Source organism: Xyrauchen texanus, chromosome 28, assembly GCF_025860055.1.
Source record: "Xyrauchen texanus isolate HMW12.3.18 chromosome 28, RBS_HiC_50CHRs, whole genome shotgun sequence".
In the NCBI taxonomy this organism is placed as follows: Eukaryota; Metazoa; Chordata; class Actinopteri; order Cypriniformes; family Catostomidae; genus Xyrauchen; species Xyrauchen texanus.
The window spans coordinates 9,104,495-9,120,058 of NC_068303.1; the positions used below are offsets into that span (position 1 = coordinate 9,104,495).

At 38.2% G+C, this 15,564-nt stretch overlaps 1 protein-coding gene across 1 annotated transcript in view; it reads left to right on the top strand.

The window, feature by feature from the left end:
- The window catches only part of LOC127622077 (sodium/potassium-transporting ATPase subunit beta-1-interacting protein 2-like), a 217,039-nt gene that overhangs the window by 186,618 nt on the left and 14,857 nt on the right, over positions 1-15,564 (top strand). The window contains exon 5 of the mRNA XM_052096009.1: positions 5,235-5,295. Coding sequence (XP_051951969.1) covers positions 5,235-5,295 — 61 coding nt within the window. The remainder of the gene's footprint in view (positions 1-5,234; positions 5,296-15,564) is intronic.

A 15,564-nucleotide genomic window follows, 5' to 3' on the forward strand; every position in this document is an offset into this window, starting at 1 on the left:
TCATTTAAGGCTCTCTGATTAAGCCCACAAGCCCTTATTTTAACATAATTTCCTTAGAAATAAGAGTAAGCAGGCATGACACAGGGCTCCTCTGTGTCACTGCTTGTCATTAACACTGCATGTATGAACCCGCAATTGCACAATTGTTAAATTAAAGTAAAACTGGAGCACTTTGCATTCACTAAAATCCTTGTTAAAATTTTTGTGGGAGTTTGGGACAAACCTCCGCTGACGGCACGTACATCACAGTGCTTTAAGCCTGGTTTAGAAATCTTAACACACTCTTTAGAGTCCAAGGTCTGGGTCCGGAGTTTAACTGAATGAGACACTCAAACACGCCGTTCATTCCCTTATTTGAACAGTTAAATCTGATTGTGATTTAAAGTGATAGTTCACTCAGAAATGTATCATCTCAGCACTGTTGGTTCATACAATGCTAGTGAATGGTGACCAGAATTTTGAATCTTCAAAAATCACATAAAGGCAGAATCAAAGTAATCCATAAAACTCCACTGGGTAAATCAATATCAGCAATATGATTGGTGTGGGAGAGAATCAATATTTAAGTCCTTTTTATCCCCAAATCTCCACCTTTGACCAGCACCGACAAGTAGGTGGCGATATGCACGCATAATGCGAATAGCCAAAAAATAAAAGAATAACTGAAGTTTTGATCAGTTTCTCACCCACACCTATCATATACGTAGCTTCTGAAGATAGGTTTAACCACTGGAGTCTTATGGATCACTTTATGCTGACTTATGTGATTTTTGGAGATTCAAAGTTCTGGTCACTATTCACTTGCATTGTATGGACCCACAGAGCAGAAATGTTCTTCTAAAAGTCTTTGTTAAGTGTTCAGCAGAAGAAAGAAAATCATACATATCTGAAATGGCATGTGAGGGAGTGCATAAGGGAATGTTAATTTTTGGGTGAACTAGCCCAGTGCACAATAATCGCTGTTATCTCAAATAACCGAGATCCGATGATTATTTAATAATCTTAACAAGCCTAGTAGTAGTAGTAGTATTAGTAAGATTATTAATGTAAAAACAAAAAAATGTTTTATATAAGTTTATAATGTTACAAAATAAATCAATGTATTCCTATTGAATAATAATAATAATAATAATATTAATTATTATTATTATTATTCAATTATACAATATTTCTGTAATAAATGTATTCTTAAATGCACTCTTTCTGCTCTGCTTTGGCATGCGGTGTGCAACAGGTGTGAGTATATATAACACACCACAGATAAAACAAACTGCACATAATCTTTGAAGCAAGCACCATGTTCAGACTATTTATTTAATTAATTACGTCACAGGTCATTCTTCATTTTATTTAGATTCATTGTGCAGCTCTAATTTCGGAGATAATTGAACATTGCTTGCTGAATTAAACATGAAATATAACAACACTGCTGCACACTACTGTTTGAAATGTAAAGCATTTCATAAACATACTGTAATAGGTAGGGTTGCCAACCATCCTGTATTTGGAGCCGTCCCGTATTTGAGAGAACAAAGTTGCATTCATGTTACACCATTTGACCCGTATTTTAGTGCCTCACACCCAAACTGCCGAGAATGTTTCATAAATCAGGATAATTAACCTGTCTGTTCAAACGAACATGTTTTTGTGTCCATCCACGCTGTTTTGTTCTATATAAACACGTTTTAGGTGGACTTTTTTAACCTTTGCACAGCGTGTCATGGAGCCCTGCTGGGGAAAAAAAAGTGTTCCATAATTAAAGCTGGAATGTCCCATATTTAACTGGTAGAATGTTGGCAACACTAGTCATAGGCCATATTCAGTGTGCAGTATACTGCTCAGTATAGTATACAGTAAGCCAACATAGACTTTGTTCCAAACATAGTCTTAGTTCACATAATAGCTTATTATCTTACAGCTAGTGCAAACTGTATATACATTCCACTAATTTTGTTTACATCATTTGCAAACACCATGGGAAGATGATAATCAGGTAATCAACAGAATAACCTGTTTTGTTTACAATGTGTCAGAACTATAATCCGCCCACTTCCCCATACAAACACTCTGATAACGCTCTGATAGCTGCCTCTATCGTCTCCTCATCCATACTGGATGCTGTATCTGTGGAACCAGACAGCTGTCTGGCCAATATGTGTTGAGCCGAGGTGACACCATGTTGGGCCCTTGTCCTTCACATACTGTAGTTGGAAAATGTTATGTAAATGACCCTTTCTGCAGATGAACTGCATCTGTGTGAGCATGCTCTGTATCACCAGGCCTGCTGAGAACGAAGAGGGAGTGATACATTATTCTGTGTAAATGAGAGCAAGACCTTGAGGTATTCTCGGAATCCTAAATCGGCTTTTCCTCCCATTTACTGCTGCATTGTGATTATCCAGCGGGATTGAACTGGGAATGCAGTCTGGACTGTTTGTTCCGTGCATTTATTTAAATGAACTGCTCAAATGATAAGAAAAGACGATACATAAACAGTCTTGTAAACATGCCGCCACGCTAGAGCATCTACTAAGGCGAGATGAGAATGTATCGCAAAAAAAAGCAAATGGCATTCACCCTCTTAATTGTAATCTAAATTCTGGGTGGCCACATTAGGAGTATGTCAAAGTATGTTTGCCGAGAGCATAACTGTGCAAGTCTATTGGACAGTGGCCATGTAAAGCTAGTTTTTGCAGTGCGAACAAGAGACTTCAAGCTGTCCTACTCTCTTACTCTTACTGTCCTATTTCTTGATTCATTCAGAGCTGTCCAATCAGTCTGGTTCTATAAAATCAACGTTATAAAACACAACAACAGGGCTCTCTGAGGGTTCATGAAAAGCACAGCTGTGTTCCCTGGGCTTTTAAAGGAGTCTGCTCGGAGAGATCTTTGGCTTTGTTTGTCCATTAAATGTGTTTTCAAAACTCATTATTCTTGTTCTTTTCATCCGACTCATATTCATTCCTCTTATTTACTGTTAAAGTCTCATGCCCAGTACTGGCTGTCTTTTGTTTTAAAATCAACATCAAATAAAAATGTACCCTATTTACTTTCTGAATACACATTCCTTGTCTTAACCTGTTGATACGCACCCCCTTTTTGAGCACAAACCATGAAAATGACATACCTGAACTTAAATTGTTGTATTTACTGGACTCTTTGGAGTATGGACACAGTTGTAGTATATTTCGAAAAAAGACATTTGGGGCTTTATTTCTCAAGTTTCAGAATTAATATATGTTGTTATTTTTTTAAGTTAGAGAAGCTGAAGTTTATTGTAATGGAAATATTTTGTGCTGAACATGTTTTTATAATCAGAATTACAATGTCCTCAAAGACACAAGTCTAAAGAAATCTTCCAAATTTCAAGATGAACTAACAAGAAATGAGGTTCCTGCAAGCTTTTTTCTCTGTAAAATCACTGGAAGCGTACAGAGTAGAATTAAGGCTCCGCCTTTCAAGGCGACACAAAATCTGACTGCACTGCTTGGCTATTATGAATAAAACTACGCCGCATTTTAAAAATAGATTTTGGAGACAGGTTCATTGTGTTTATGAGACTCTAATATATAAGATATTATACAGCTTTACAACATGAATGCTGCTCAGATTGCATAGTTTGTTGAAGAACGATGACAAAGGGTAATTCTTTCAGGCGAGATCTCATGTAAACAATGGAGAATATATCAATATTTCTCAGATTTATCATTTTAATGGACATGCTTATGTGGTTTACGATGACATTAAAGATGTTTTTTAAAAGGGTATATTAAACAATGTTTTATTGAAAATGTAAAAACGTTTTTTGTGAGGTTTAGGTTTAGGGATTGTGTTAGGTTTAAGGGATAGGATCTATAGTTTGGGAAAGTCCTCAAAATGATAGGTAGACCAACGTGTGTGTGTGTGTGTGTGTGTGTGTGTGTGTGTGTGTGTGTGTGTGTGTGTGTGTGTGTCTGTGTGTCTGTGTGTGTCTGTGTGTGTGAGATCTGCAGTCGTTTTTAGACCTTTTTCAACCCGGTTTTGGAACGCAGAAGTATACACTTGCGGGGTATAGTTTGACAGCGGTGAATGGGAGACCACAGCAAATATTATTTTCACTCCAAGAGCAAAAGAAAAAGTCCATTTGAATGACTTTCCAGAAGAAGAAAAAAATAGAGAGCAGTGGATTTAGACAGTCAGATGGGAGATGATGCCAAATTTACTGTCACTAACTCAGCAGCTGTAATCGAAACCCCCTCGCAACTGTGGTGAATTTTTAAAACTAATTCCAGGGTAATATAACACAAAGAACAAAAATTGCCGTTTGATCTGGTTGTTTTGATGTGCAATGTTTTTTGTTTAGTTTTTTTACGTCAAACTAAAAATGTATTAGGTAACAAGTTAGTCCATTTGAGCCTTCTCCCAATTCATCCATAAGTTATTTTCACCACTCCCAGCACAACAAGTGGAATGGCTAGTTTCTAAGAACCACCTTTGCTATGACAAACTGTGTTAAGATTTAACACACTATCTTGTGGTATCATGATACATTAGCTGGTATAGAAACGTAAGATATGATTATTGTATCGTGGCAACCCTGTGTTTTAGAGAGACAGTGTGAAGATTGCTCCAACATTTCTGCTCGTCTCTGTCCTCATTGCGCTAAAGACTCATTTCCTGTGGAAGTGATTCATTTTGATAAAAAGCTCTTGCTGCTATTTTTATTACTGTCTCTCTCATTCCCAACTACATAAACATGTTGTCCTCTAACATGTAGTCCTTTTATCTCTAATTAATCGAATTAACTACCAACAGTTTTCCCTGATGACTTTTTGCTTAATAGTGTGATATAATGACCCTGAGAAGTAGCTTGATTGACGCATTTCCTTTAGACAAAGAAAATTGGGGCGGCTGCGAGACAAAGTTGATTTTGGCAACTTTAAAGAGTACACTAGGGAACTACCTGTTTGGTACCTGTTTGGACGAGGCAGTTGGCGTGTTTGGGTTTCGAACCAATTAGTATTTTACCAGTTCCATTTGATACTGCTTCATGTCACCTTTAATGTTTATATTGCTTTCAGTAGGCTAAAGAATTACTACAATTTAACTGGCAGATCAAAGCCAAGAACATGGGTTCGATTCCCGAGAACACACAAACTGATTGAACCTTGAATGCTGTCTAAGTCGCTTTGGATAAAAGCATCTGCCAAATGCATGAATGTAAATGTAAATATTGCTTTCTGTTTTCTTTACAGCTTGTTGGGTTCATCTATGCCTGTTATGTTGTGAAGCTCATTTCAGAAGAGGAGGACAGCTGTAAGTATTTCTTAATAACTTTGTTATACACGTTTGGTTAGATCTTGACTTACACTCCAAAATAAAGCATGTCTTACTATACATTTGTATTGTAGGGCATGTCTAAGAGATCACCTTGTAACATATAATTATATAATTGTATGTTTTTTAGATATGAATTGCCATTTTAAAGACTTCACTGCATAAGATCAATGATTTGTGTGTAAGATTAGCCAAACAGATCATAGCAACATGTTTTTATAATCAAGCACTGATTTGAGACATACCCTTTATGCTTTAGCATGTAGAGGATTATTTGTTCACCCCAGTAATGAAGCACTGAAATAGACATTGCACTTTGTGGCAGATGTTTAGCCTAGTTTTAATGCCACAGCAAACATTTGAATTGAGATGTTGCAGGATCTAAAAGATGGCTTTTATTGATCCCAAACTCTGTCGCCGTCACACTCACAATGTATCCAAGTAAGTTTTCAGCAACGAGCAATTTATCTGTACACATTAAAAGTGAAAATTCTGCATGACATGAAACAATAACAGCCAATTAAAGCATCTTTGATTTTATTCTTCAGTTTTGTGGCAAAGTATTTTGGGCCACTTACATTTCACAGTAAGCGGGGCTACCCGGCACAACACCACAAAAATATGAACCGAGCAATCAACAAAATTTCCAGTTGCTTGTCGCTTGTCGGAGCTGGTTAGGACAAAAACAAAGATTGAGGGGCTGTTCACACTGACAGCACTTAAAACATTTGCATTAATGAACCATTTTCACATGTCTCGGTTTGAAATGTGAAAGTAAACCTCAGCAGGGGAAGCTTCTGTAGAGGTACATAGAAGGTCATAGCAATGAATATATTTTCCTTCCTCAATTGCTCCAACAGCAAACAAATAAAATAAATATTTCCATATGTTTCATGACTTTCCAAAAGAGGATAAAAATATAGAGAGCATTGGATTACGACAGTCAGAAGATAATTTACTGTCACTCCCACAGCAGTTGTATTTAATACCCCAGGGTAAAATAACACAAAGTTTAGCGATGTAACTTTATTATTTATTTAAAAATGTCAAATAAAGAAGTTAGATTTAACTAGAATTACCCTGCTAAATGAAGGAAATGTGTCATTACAGTCTGTGAAAAGTGCAACAAAGTTGAGAAAAATTTTGGACACTTTTCAAAGACTGTAATGACACATTTCCTTTCTTTATACTTTTGAAGAATACAGCTACAATAACAAGGGATGTTCAGGCTAACAAAGGCAAGATCAATACTGTTGCTCTCGTCCATTGTCACCCCCTATTTTCCCTGTTCTCATCACTCTATCATCACCAGGCAACGAAGACAAAGAGAGAGAGAGCACATATTTAAGAGTGGATGTGGCTGTTTATTGGTTAAGCATCTCCCTTCTTTGTCCTCTTTGTATTTTCACTGTATTAAATTGTTTCAAAATCAGAATAATCAGAATAATCAGAATCATTAAACTTCACTCTGAATGTAATTAAGGATGGCTGTATTCGGAGGGCCGGCCTCTCATTAAACTGAGTGACTTCACTGCATGTCAGGATCACAGAGAGGGGGCCCTGTATTAGAATATATGCAGCGTAGCGTGATGGGCCATTAATGCAAAACGTTTGTGTGTATATGAGTTTTTATGCATGGATTCATACAGTGCAGGGCGTAGGTTCAAACTGGAGTGGATTGGAAGGTTTTATCTGTTCTATTCTTCATAATACACAGGAGTGACTTTAATGGGACCTCATATTTTATTTTTATTTTCCCCTGAGGTACACTTATAATTAGTCAAGATATTTACCAACAACAGTAGAAATTCTGTTTAACGTGACCATTATCCGTCTTCTCTTTGACCCTTAGAATTAAACAGGCAGTTTTACTGTACTTTACCTTTAAGATTCCTATTGAAATGTCATCTTCACATATGGAATATGCAAGTGGCTTTCAAAAAGGATGTGTTCTTTCATTCAAAAACTGTGAAATGGAGTGCAGTGGAAGGAAATAGAATGCAGGTACACTGAACAAAAAGGAATATTCCATCCATCTTAATACAATGGCAGTGGATGGTGCCTCACTTAAAAGTGGAAAAAAAGGACCCAAAAGTATCGTAAAAGTAGTCAGTGCGACTTGTGCATAATATTTATAAGTTTTCTGATGGCATACAATTGGTTTTGATGAGAAGCAACCCGAAATGTAAGTCACTTTTCAGTGAAGATCTTGACTGCCGTTGTATGTTTATGAGAGAAGCTTGTTCTCAGTGGCTCACGTTCACATGAGAACTTGCATTGTTTAGTGCATAAAGAAAATTCTCATGTTCTCACTTGAAAACACAAGCTATGCATTTATTAACTATTTTTAAAATGTGCATTTGGATGCAACATGTCCTGTGTGAACAGCCCCTTATAGCATCTAATACTCACAGGCTGCAGGTTTGCTGTTGACCTCAATACAATTGGTGCTGCCCCATCCTTCAGTAACTCTCTCTTTGCAAATCTGCATTACATTGTGACAGTTAATGTGTCTGATGTCAGAAATTCAGACTTTGGAAGGAGTTTTGGAGCTAAATTTGAATATAATGTATGGTATTTTGGACTGGGGAGGACGTTTGGAGTTCAGCAGATAAAAGAATGTTTTCTTATTACATTTAACAGTTTTATTTCAAAAGATTCACAGCCCCCTTTTAATACATTTTAATAAGTTCCTTTAAAATTCAAAAAGAATGTGTTCAGGTTAAATCTACAATGTTAAAATATGTGTCTTTACAAATTACATGTTGCATGCAAGCATGCCGTTTTTGCCACGTCTTCCTCTCGTGGGCAAAAGCGTTTTGTCCAATAACTGTAGAAATTTGATTCACATATTTTGTCAGCTAACCTTTTTGAGTACCTTTTAAATAAAACTCTTCAATTAAGTGATGTGTGCAAAAATAATATAATTTAATTATCTTATAAAATTCAGTTTATTGGCATTTAATTAGTCAAATGAGCTAAGCTTTGTGCCACAAAACGTCTGCAGCCACAATGATTGGTTAACATCCTCAAACCTAATTCAGCAGTATCCCTCCTGGTGTTGAATGAGGTTCCTGATTGTCTCAATCAGCGATCAGAGATTCGGGAACATTTGTATAATTGGAAATCCCTCTCAAAAGTCTCTCCCAATCAGTCCATGGCAACCCTGAAATTGAGTGACTCCAGCTTGTGATGAACTGCAAATGGCTGTACAGTGATGTCAGTATACATTGAGAGTTGGATATTAGGGAGACATTGGGGATGGGGATGGACCACTCATATACAGTATTTATGAAAAGGAGAAATCGTAATGTTATAATATGATGACTTTTAGGTAGATAGAGACGTTTAGGGACCATTCACACTGAACATGTTAGTGTCCGTCTGCACTGTTTATTAATTGATTTTTGATATAAACGTAACAGATGGACGTTTCTGACCATTGAGCCAGCACCTGTTTTTTCAGCGTCTCGAACATGAGTGCTACATTTTTATGAAGCTGAGTCAAGTTAAAAGAACTTCAGCTTTTGAGAATCCTGCATTCTGTTCCATTCGATGCGCTGTCTTTTTTTTACGTGAGAATGCGTTCAGTCTCAACGGCCCCTTAGGTTTAAAAAAGCCAATCTCCTGTTGGTTTACTATAGAATGTGCATGCACATTAGCTATACTAGCTTGAATTTTTAATGTGATTTGAGCTAATCAAGCACAACTTATTATGCTTATTTATTTTGAAAAATTTTATTGGAATGGAAACTTTTGGATTTTGGACAAAATGGATTTTGTTATACAGTTTATACTGTGATAGATACATTGGTGCAGCTATTAGTGGCCAGAGCTGCTTTATGTTATTTAATGTACATGTTACAGCCATAAAGAAACATGGAGCAATGTGAAAATACAAAGTGGAATGTGTTCCAAACAAGTCAAGACAAGAAATAACTTATTTTAAGGGGTGTTTGTCACAATGCAAATTAGACTTTAGTTATTTAAGGTTGCTGAGGTATGTTGCAACTTGTTGCATTAATTTACACTCAATTAGCACTTTATTAGGTACACCTGAGCACCTACTTATTCCTGTGATTATCTAATCAGCCAATCATGTGGCAGCAGGGCAATGCATAAAATATGCAGATATGGTTCAGGGGCTTCAGTTAATGTTCACATCAGCCACCAGAATGGAGAAAAATGACTCAGTGATATAGAACGTGGCATGAGTGTTGGTGCCAGATGAGCTGGTTTGACTATTTATGTAACTGATGATCTCCTGGGATGTTCAAGCACAATAAAGTTTATATAGAATGGAGCAAAAGCAAAAAACATCCAGTGAGCTGCACGGAAACACCTTGTTGATGAGAGAGCTCAACGGAGAATGGCCAGAATGGTTTGAGCTTACAGAGAGGCTACGGTTACTCAGATAATCACTCTGTACAATTATAGTGAGCAGAACAGAATCTCAGAATGCACAACACATCAAACCTTGAAGCAAATGGGCTACAACAACAGAAGACCACATCGGGCACTTTATTAGGAGCATAGTATTCCTAATGAAGTGTTAAGTGAGTGTAAAAAGGAATAAAAAGATTTTACATAATTTATGATATTTCATGGATCACATCGTTGTTGTGTCTTTCATAATAAGACCCACTTGCAGCTGCTGTTGTTAGAAATTGACTTTTCATGATGGAATCACACAAACTCCAATTGCAAATGGACAGATATGAGGTCAGATATGATCTAACGATGATCTTGTACCACCATGCAAAAAAAGGGGACAAACGGGACCCCATCTCCACCACTGCAGCGCACAGGCTTCTGTTTGTGAAAGGATATATATGAATAAATATATTCTTCTGTTGAAACCAGCTGTTATTTATTTTGAAGATTGGTTATGACATTATTAAAGTCAAATATTGTCATGTTTTTGTGTTTTGTTCATGTTTTGTGTTCATGTCTTATATTTTGGTAAGTTTAGTTCCTGTTTATGTCATGTGGTTTCCTGGTCCTGTGATATCCTGTTTCCCTCCATGTATCATGTGTCTTGTTTTCATTGGTTTATTGTCTTGTTAACTCATTATCAGTCTTGTCATGTCATTGGTTCATGTTTTAGTATCTAGTTATCTTGTTATTAGTTCAGTCTCGTCATTGGTTGTTTATGTCATGTGGTTGTTTATGTCATGTGGTTACCCTTGTATTTTAACCCTCATGTTTACCATGGTCCTTTGTCAGGTATTGTTAATGTATTGTTGTTTGGTGTAATATTGTTTAAGCTAAGTCAAGTCATTTATGTTTGTTTTGTATTCACGTTTTTGTATTTCACTGTTCATGTAAATAAACACTTCACTTGGGTTCTTCACATCATCATCATCTGCATGTCATTGCCAGCAATGTTACAGAATGCCTGAACGACTATGACCCCAGCAGTTCAGCTCCTGTGCCTACATGAATGGAATCGTCCCCTGGAAGAATATGTAGAGGACTTCTGCACTCTTGCCTGCAGGGTGGACTTTAATGATATTGCTCTCAAAGACTTTTTCCATTTTGGGCTGAAAGAGGAGGTCTCCTCCCTGATGCCTTATGGTCGAATTTCATTTATTTAGCCCTACAATTGAGCGGTTCATCTTTCACTGTAGGAGTGGCTGAGGCGGACCTATGCACTATGCCTACAGTGACTGCCATGTCAGAGCCATCCACCGCCATGGCCGCCAAGCCAGAGTTCTCCATCATGGCCTGCTCCATACATGTCAGAGCCATCCCTGAGGCTGCTCCATGCCATATCACAGCCATGCCTCAGCCTGCTCCATGCCATGTCACAGCAATGCCTGAGTCTGCTCCATGCCATGTCACAGCCATGCCTCAGCCTGCTCCATGCCGTGTCACAGCCACAACTCGGCCTGCTCCATGCCATGTAACAGCCATGCCTGAGCCTGCTCAATGACATGTCACAGCCACATCTGCATTTGCTCCATGCCAAGTCACACCCATGCCTCGGCCTGCTCCATGCCATGTCACAGCCACTCCTGAGTCTGCTCCATGCCATGTCACAAGCCCACGGTCCGCCTCTGCTCCATGGTCCAGGGCCGCCTCTGCTCCACGGTCCAGGGCCACGCCTGCCTCTGCTGCATGAGCCAGTGCCCATGCCTGCCATGGCCAACAAGTCAGCGCTTACACCTGCCACAGCCTATGACCCAATGTCCATGCCTGCCACGGCCCTATGACCCAACGTTTAATTTAAATACACACTGAACTTGGGTTCTTCACATCATCATCGTCTGCCTGCCATTGCCAGCAACATTACAAATATTATTATTAACTGTTTTTTAAATATAATCCAAGAGATTACATTACTGATAGCAATTTTAGTCATGTAAATTGTAATCAGTACCAGATTACAATTTATAAGTAATCTACACAGCACTGGGAATAATATTGTTAGAGTTCTCCATGGCAACCAAATGATATTGATGCTTTTATCCCTGAGGCATGTAGAATCACTAATCGGGTAGCCATATTGGCCATTACTGCCTTTAATTAATGTGGTACATGAAGCACCTCCACAAAGGTAATGAACAGCTCAAACCAATCAACATAGTCCCTCCATAATTACAGCTACTATCAAGGGTAACGTCCCAGGGTCCTTTTAAAGAAAGGACGGTATTTCAAATGATTCTACCTCTGAGAGCAAGAAAACATAGGAGAGAGAGAATTAGGAAGTGTCTATTAGAGTATGCAAGGTGCAGGGGAACATTTTTTGCATCTATAACAACGAAATTAGGTTAAGATTTTCCTTAGGGGATATGCAATCAAGTTTTATTTTTGCAGGGAGGTGGGAGCTCATGCTGATGGGCTTTGTGTGCCGTGTGGGATTTACAAATGCCTTTGTCAGAGGAAAAGCTTTAGGAAGGGTGAAGCAAAAACAATTAAACTCATAAAGCTTTGCTGTATGGAGGCTCTGTGAAGAAAACGTCTACCTTATCCTAATTCCCTGTAGCAGTGGTGCGACTGAAATGGCTCGTTTCTGGGATGTGTCGCTTAAAACAGAATAAATAGCTATTTGAGTCATTTTTTGTTTTTGTTTTTAGATCTAGGGACAGTTGTTGTGTCTTTGAATGCTAATGCCCACAGGCCCTCCTCTCACCCACAGTCATTGGTACTCTTATTTATTTATTTATTTATTTATTTTACTTGATCAGTGATACTAGAATTTCCTATTAACATGGCATGAGTAACCAGGAGGATTTTTGGCAGTAAAACAATTTGAGCAATTTGTTCTGTCGGAAAGGAGAAATGTTTCAAGACCGTTTTAAGAGCACTTTAGAACACAAACATACATTTAAGCACATTGACGATAGAATGTTCTGAAGTGCGGCATTACTTGATTTTCTTTTATGTATTTGTGTGTTCACATTCTGTCGTAATTATGAGAAAAACCATTTACATTCATTGAACTCGTAATTGCAAAGTGTAAACTCAGAATTCTATGAAATCTATGAGTTCATGTAAAAAAATTAATATGGCAGCAGCCTCAACAGTTAAAGGTACACTCATTGAGCACTTTGTTAGGTAATCCTGTACACCTACTTATTCATGCAGTTATCTAATCAGCCAATCGTGTGGCAGCAGTGCAGTGCAATAAATCATGCAGATACGGAATAGGAGCTTCACTTGATGTTCACATCAACCATCAGAATGGAGAAAAAATTTGATCTCAGTGGTTTCATGCACAACAGTTTCTAGAGTTTACTCACAATGGTGCCAAAAAAGATCCAGTGAGCAGCAGTTCTGTGGACAGAAACGCCTTGTTAATGAGAGAGGTCAACAGAGAATGGCCAGACTGGTTCGAGCTGACAGAAATGCTACGGTAACTCAGATAACCCCTGTGTATAATTCTAGTGAGCAGAACAGCATCTCACAATGCACAACACATCTAACATTGAGGCGGAAGGGCTACAACAGCAGAAGACCACATCGGGCCCTTTGTTAGGACCATAGTGTTAATAATAAAGAGCTCAGAGAGAGTAGGTTACATATATTTCAGTTTGATACACTATGTTATTATAGCCAGGGTTACCTGGAGCGCTTGTTCTTAAATATTTTGCAAGAATAGTTGGATTAATAGGTACAAGATTTAGAGGTGGATTAATATAGTGGTTAAATATTTTGATGTCAATAAAAACAAATCTGTTTTGCGTTATGAGAATTGCCATAAAAACAAATGATTTCTGAGTCTGAGGGCGTAAACAGTTCCAGATAGAATCTTTCAGAGTTTGCATCTTGTAATTACAGTAATTCCACCAAGACATGAATGCAGCATTAGGTCAGATTTTGCAGTTTGTTTTAAATCCATATTTTTGTTCAGTTATACATTCTTTTTAAATAATGAAGGCTGTAATCTATAATCTCCACACTATTAGGTTTTCATTTGAAAATGCATTAATTTTACTACGATTCCAGCTCTCATCCAAACTAGAACGTTTTAATTTTTTTAACCGAAAAATTAGCGTTTCAAAAACCTTATTGCTTTTGACGTGATGTGACGAGCCGCTCGTCACAGTGTCAAGCATCACTTTGATCTCACATGAATGCACTGCAGAGAACATCTTGTTTTGATTTTAGTGCTGACACTGCCCACGTAATGATACATCATCTGAATTCTCTGGTAATCATTGGCTGCCGCTTTGAGAGGTCAGCAAATAGTTGTTGTTGGCGCTTTGCTTCATTGAGTTCTGTGTATTCAACAACCCTTAATGGACAAATTCAGTTGCACTTACAAATCATCTTTTTCCATTGATGGCCATTCATTTTATTTATTTATAAATATTTTTTTAAATAAATTAATGTATTTATTCACCCCAATTTGGAATGCCCAATTCCCAATGCGCTCTAAGTCCTTGTGGTGGCGTAGTGACTCGCCTCATCCAAGTGGTGGATGACAAATCTCAGTTGGCTCTTTGTCTGAGACCGTCAATCCATGCATCTAATCACATGGCTTGTTGAGCATGTTACCGTGGAGACATAGCACATGTGGAGGCTTCACTATTTTCCACAGCATCCACGAACAACTCACCACACGCCCCACCAAGAGCGAGAACCACATTATAGCGACCACGAGGAGGTTACCCCATGTGACTCTACCCTCCCTAGCAACCGGGCCAAATTGGTTGCTTAGGAGACCTGTCTGGAGTCACTCAGCATGCCCTAGATTCGAACTCGTGACCCCAGGGGTGGTTGTCAGTGTCTTTATTCACTGAGCTACACCCCCCATCCCCCCATTGATGGACAATGATAAGTAGCCATGTATTTTGACGAAATCATTTTAAATAAATTTGTTTTCTCCATATATTATTGACTTCCTTTGTTTAGATGCAAAAAAAATTGTTAGGTATCCAAGCAAAAAACTGTTTGCAAAAATGTATTCCTATTTCAGACATGTTTGAACATGCCTTAAGAAACAGATCTATAAAAGGCAGACCATGTATTGCTAAACTTCAGCACTCTGGTTGAAATGGCTGCCACAAGCTTTGATACTGACCTCTGCAGGTCCCCAGATAACACTGATCAGGACAAAGGTCTACTTCCACAATGACCAATGCGGATTATGGGATTTGTAGATAAATGACCCTTAAAATCTGTCATTAGTACGATAAACATTCCAATCGTCCATTCTCCCTCTGTTTGGGATGCACAAGTGAAGCGCTCAGCTAATTCTGCATCTTATCTCCTGTGTTCATTGGTCTAAAAAACAGCCTGTAATAGCCAGACCCTGGATCTTTATCACACACTTTAGTACCTTTGCGTCTTTGTGGAAAGCCCAGATACCCGGCCTGAAACAGCTGGCTGGCTCTCACAGAGGGGCCCGCGGCTAATCTGGTCAGCTCTCTTTATGTTAGCCTATCTGCTAATCCAGCAGGCAACAAGCCACAACCAGCCCTCCATAGATATCATCCTCATCATCCACTGTTTAGGATTTTGACACTGGTCATACACACACATTCATATATGAAGCCATAAATACATGGACAAACAATGTTCTCTCTTTGTTGACAATAGACAACTCTATAAAATGGCTCGGCGAGAAGATTTCTTTCCTGTATTTCTATATCCTGTGTTCTTTCCTATATTTCCAATTGAAACAGGAAGTTGGGGTGGAACATATGGTAGCAAATTTCTTTTTTATTTATTTAATTTAATTAGGTTAATAGGCTATAGTTTCATCATAGACATGAACCATGATTTGCTACTTGGTAGTTG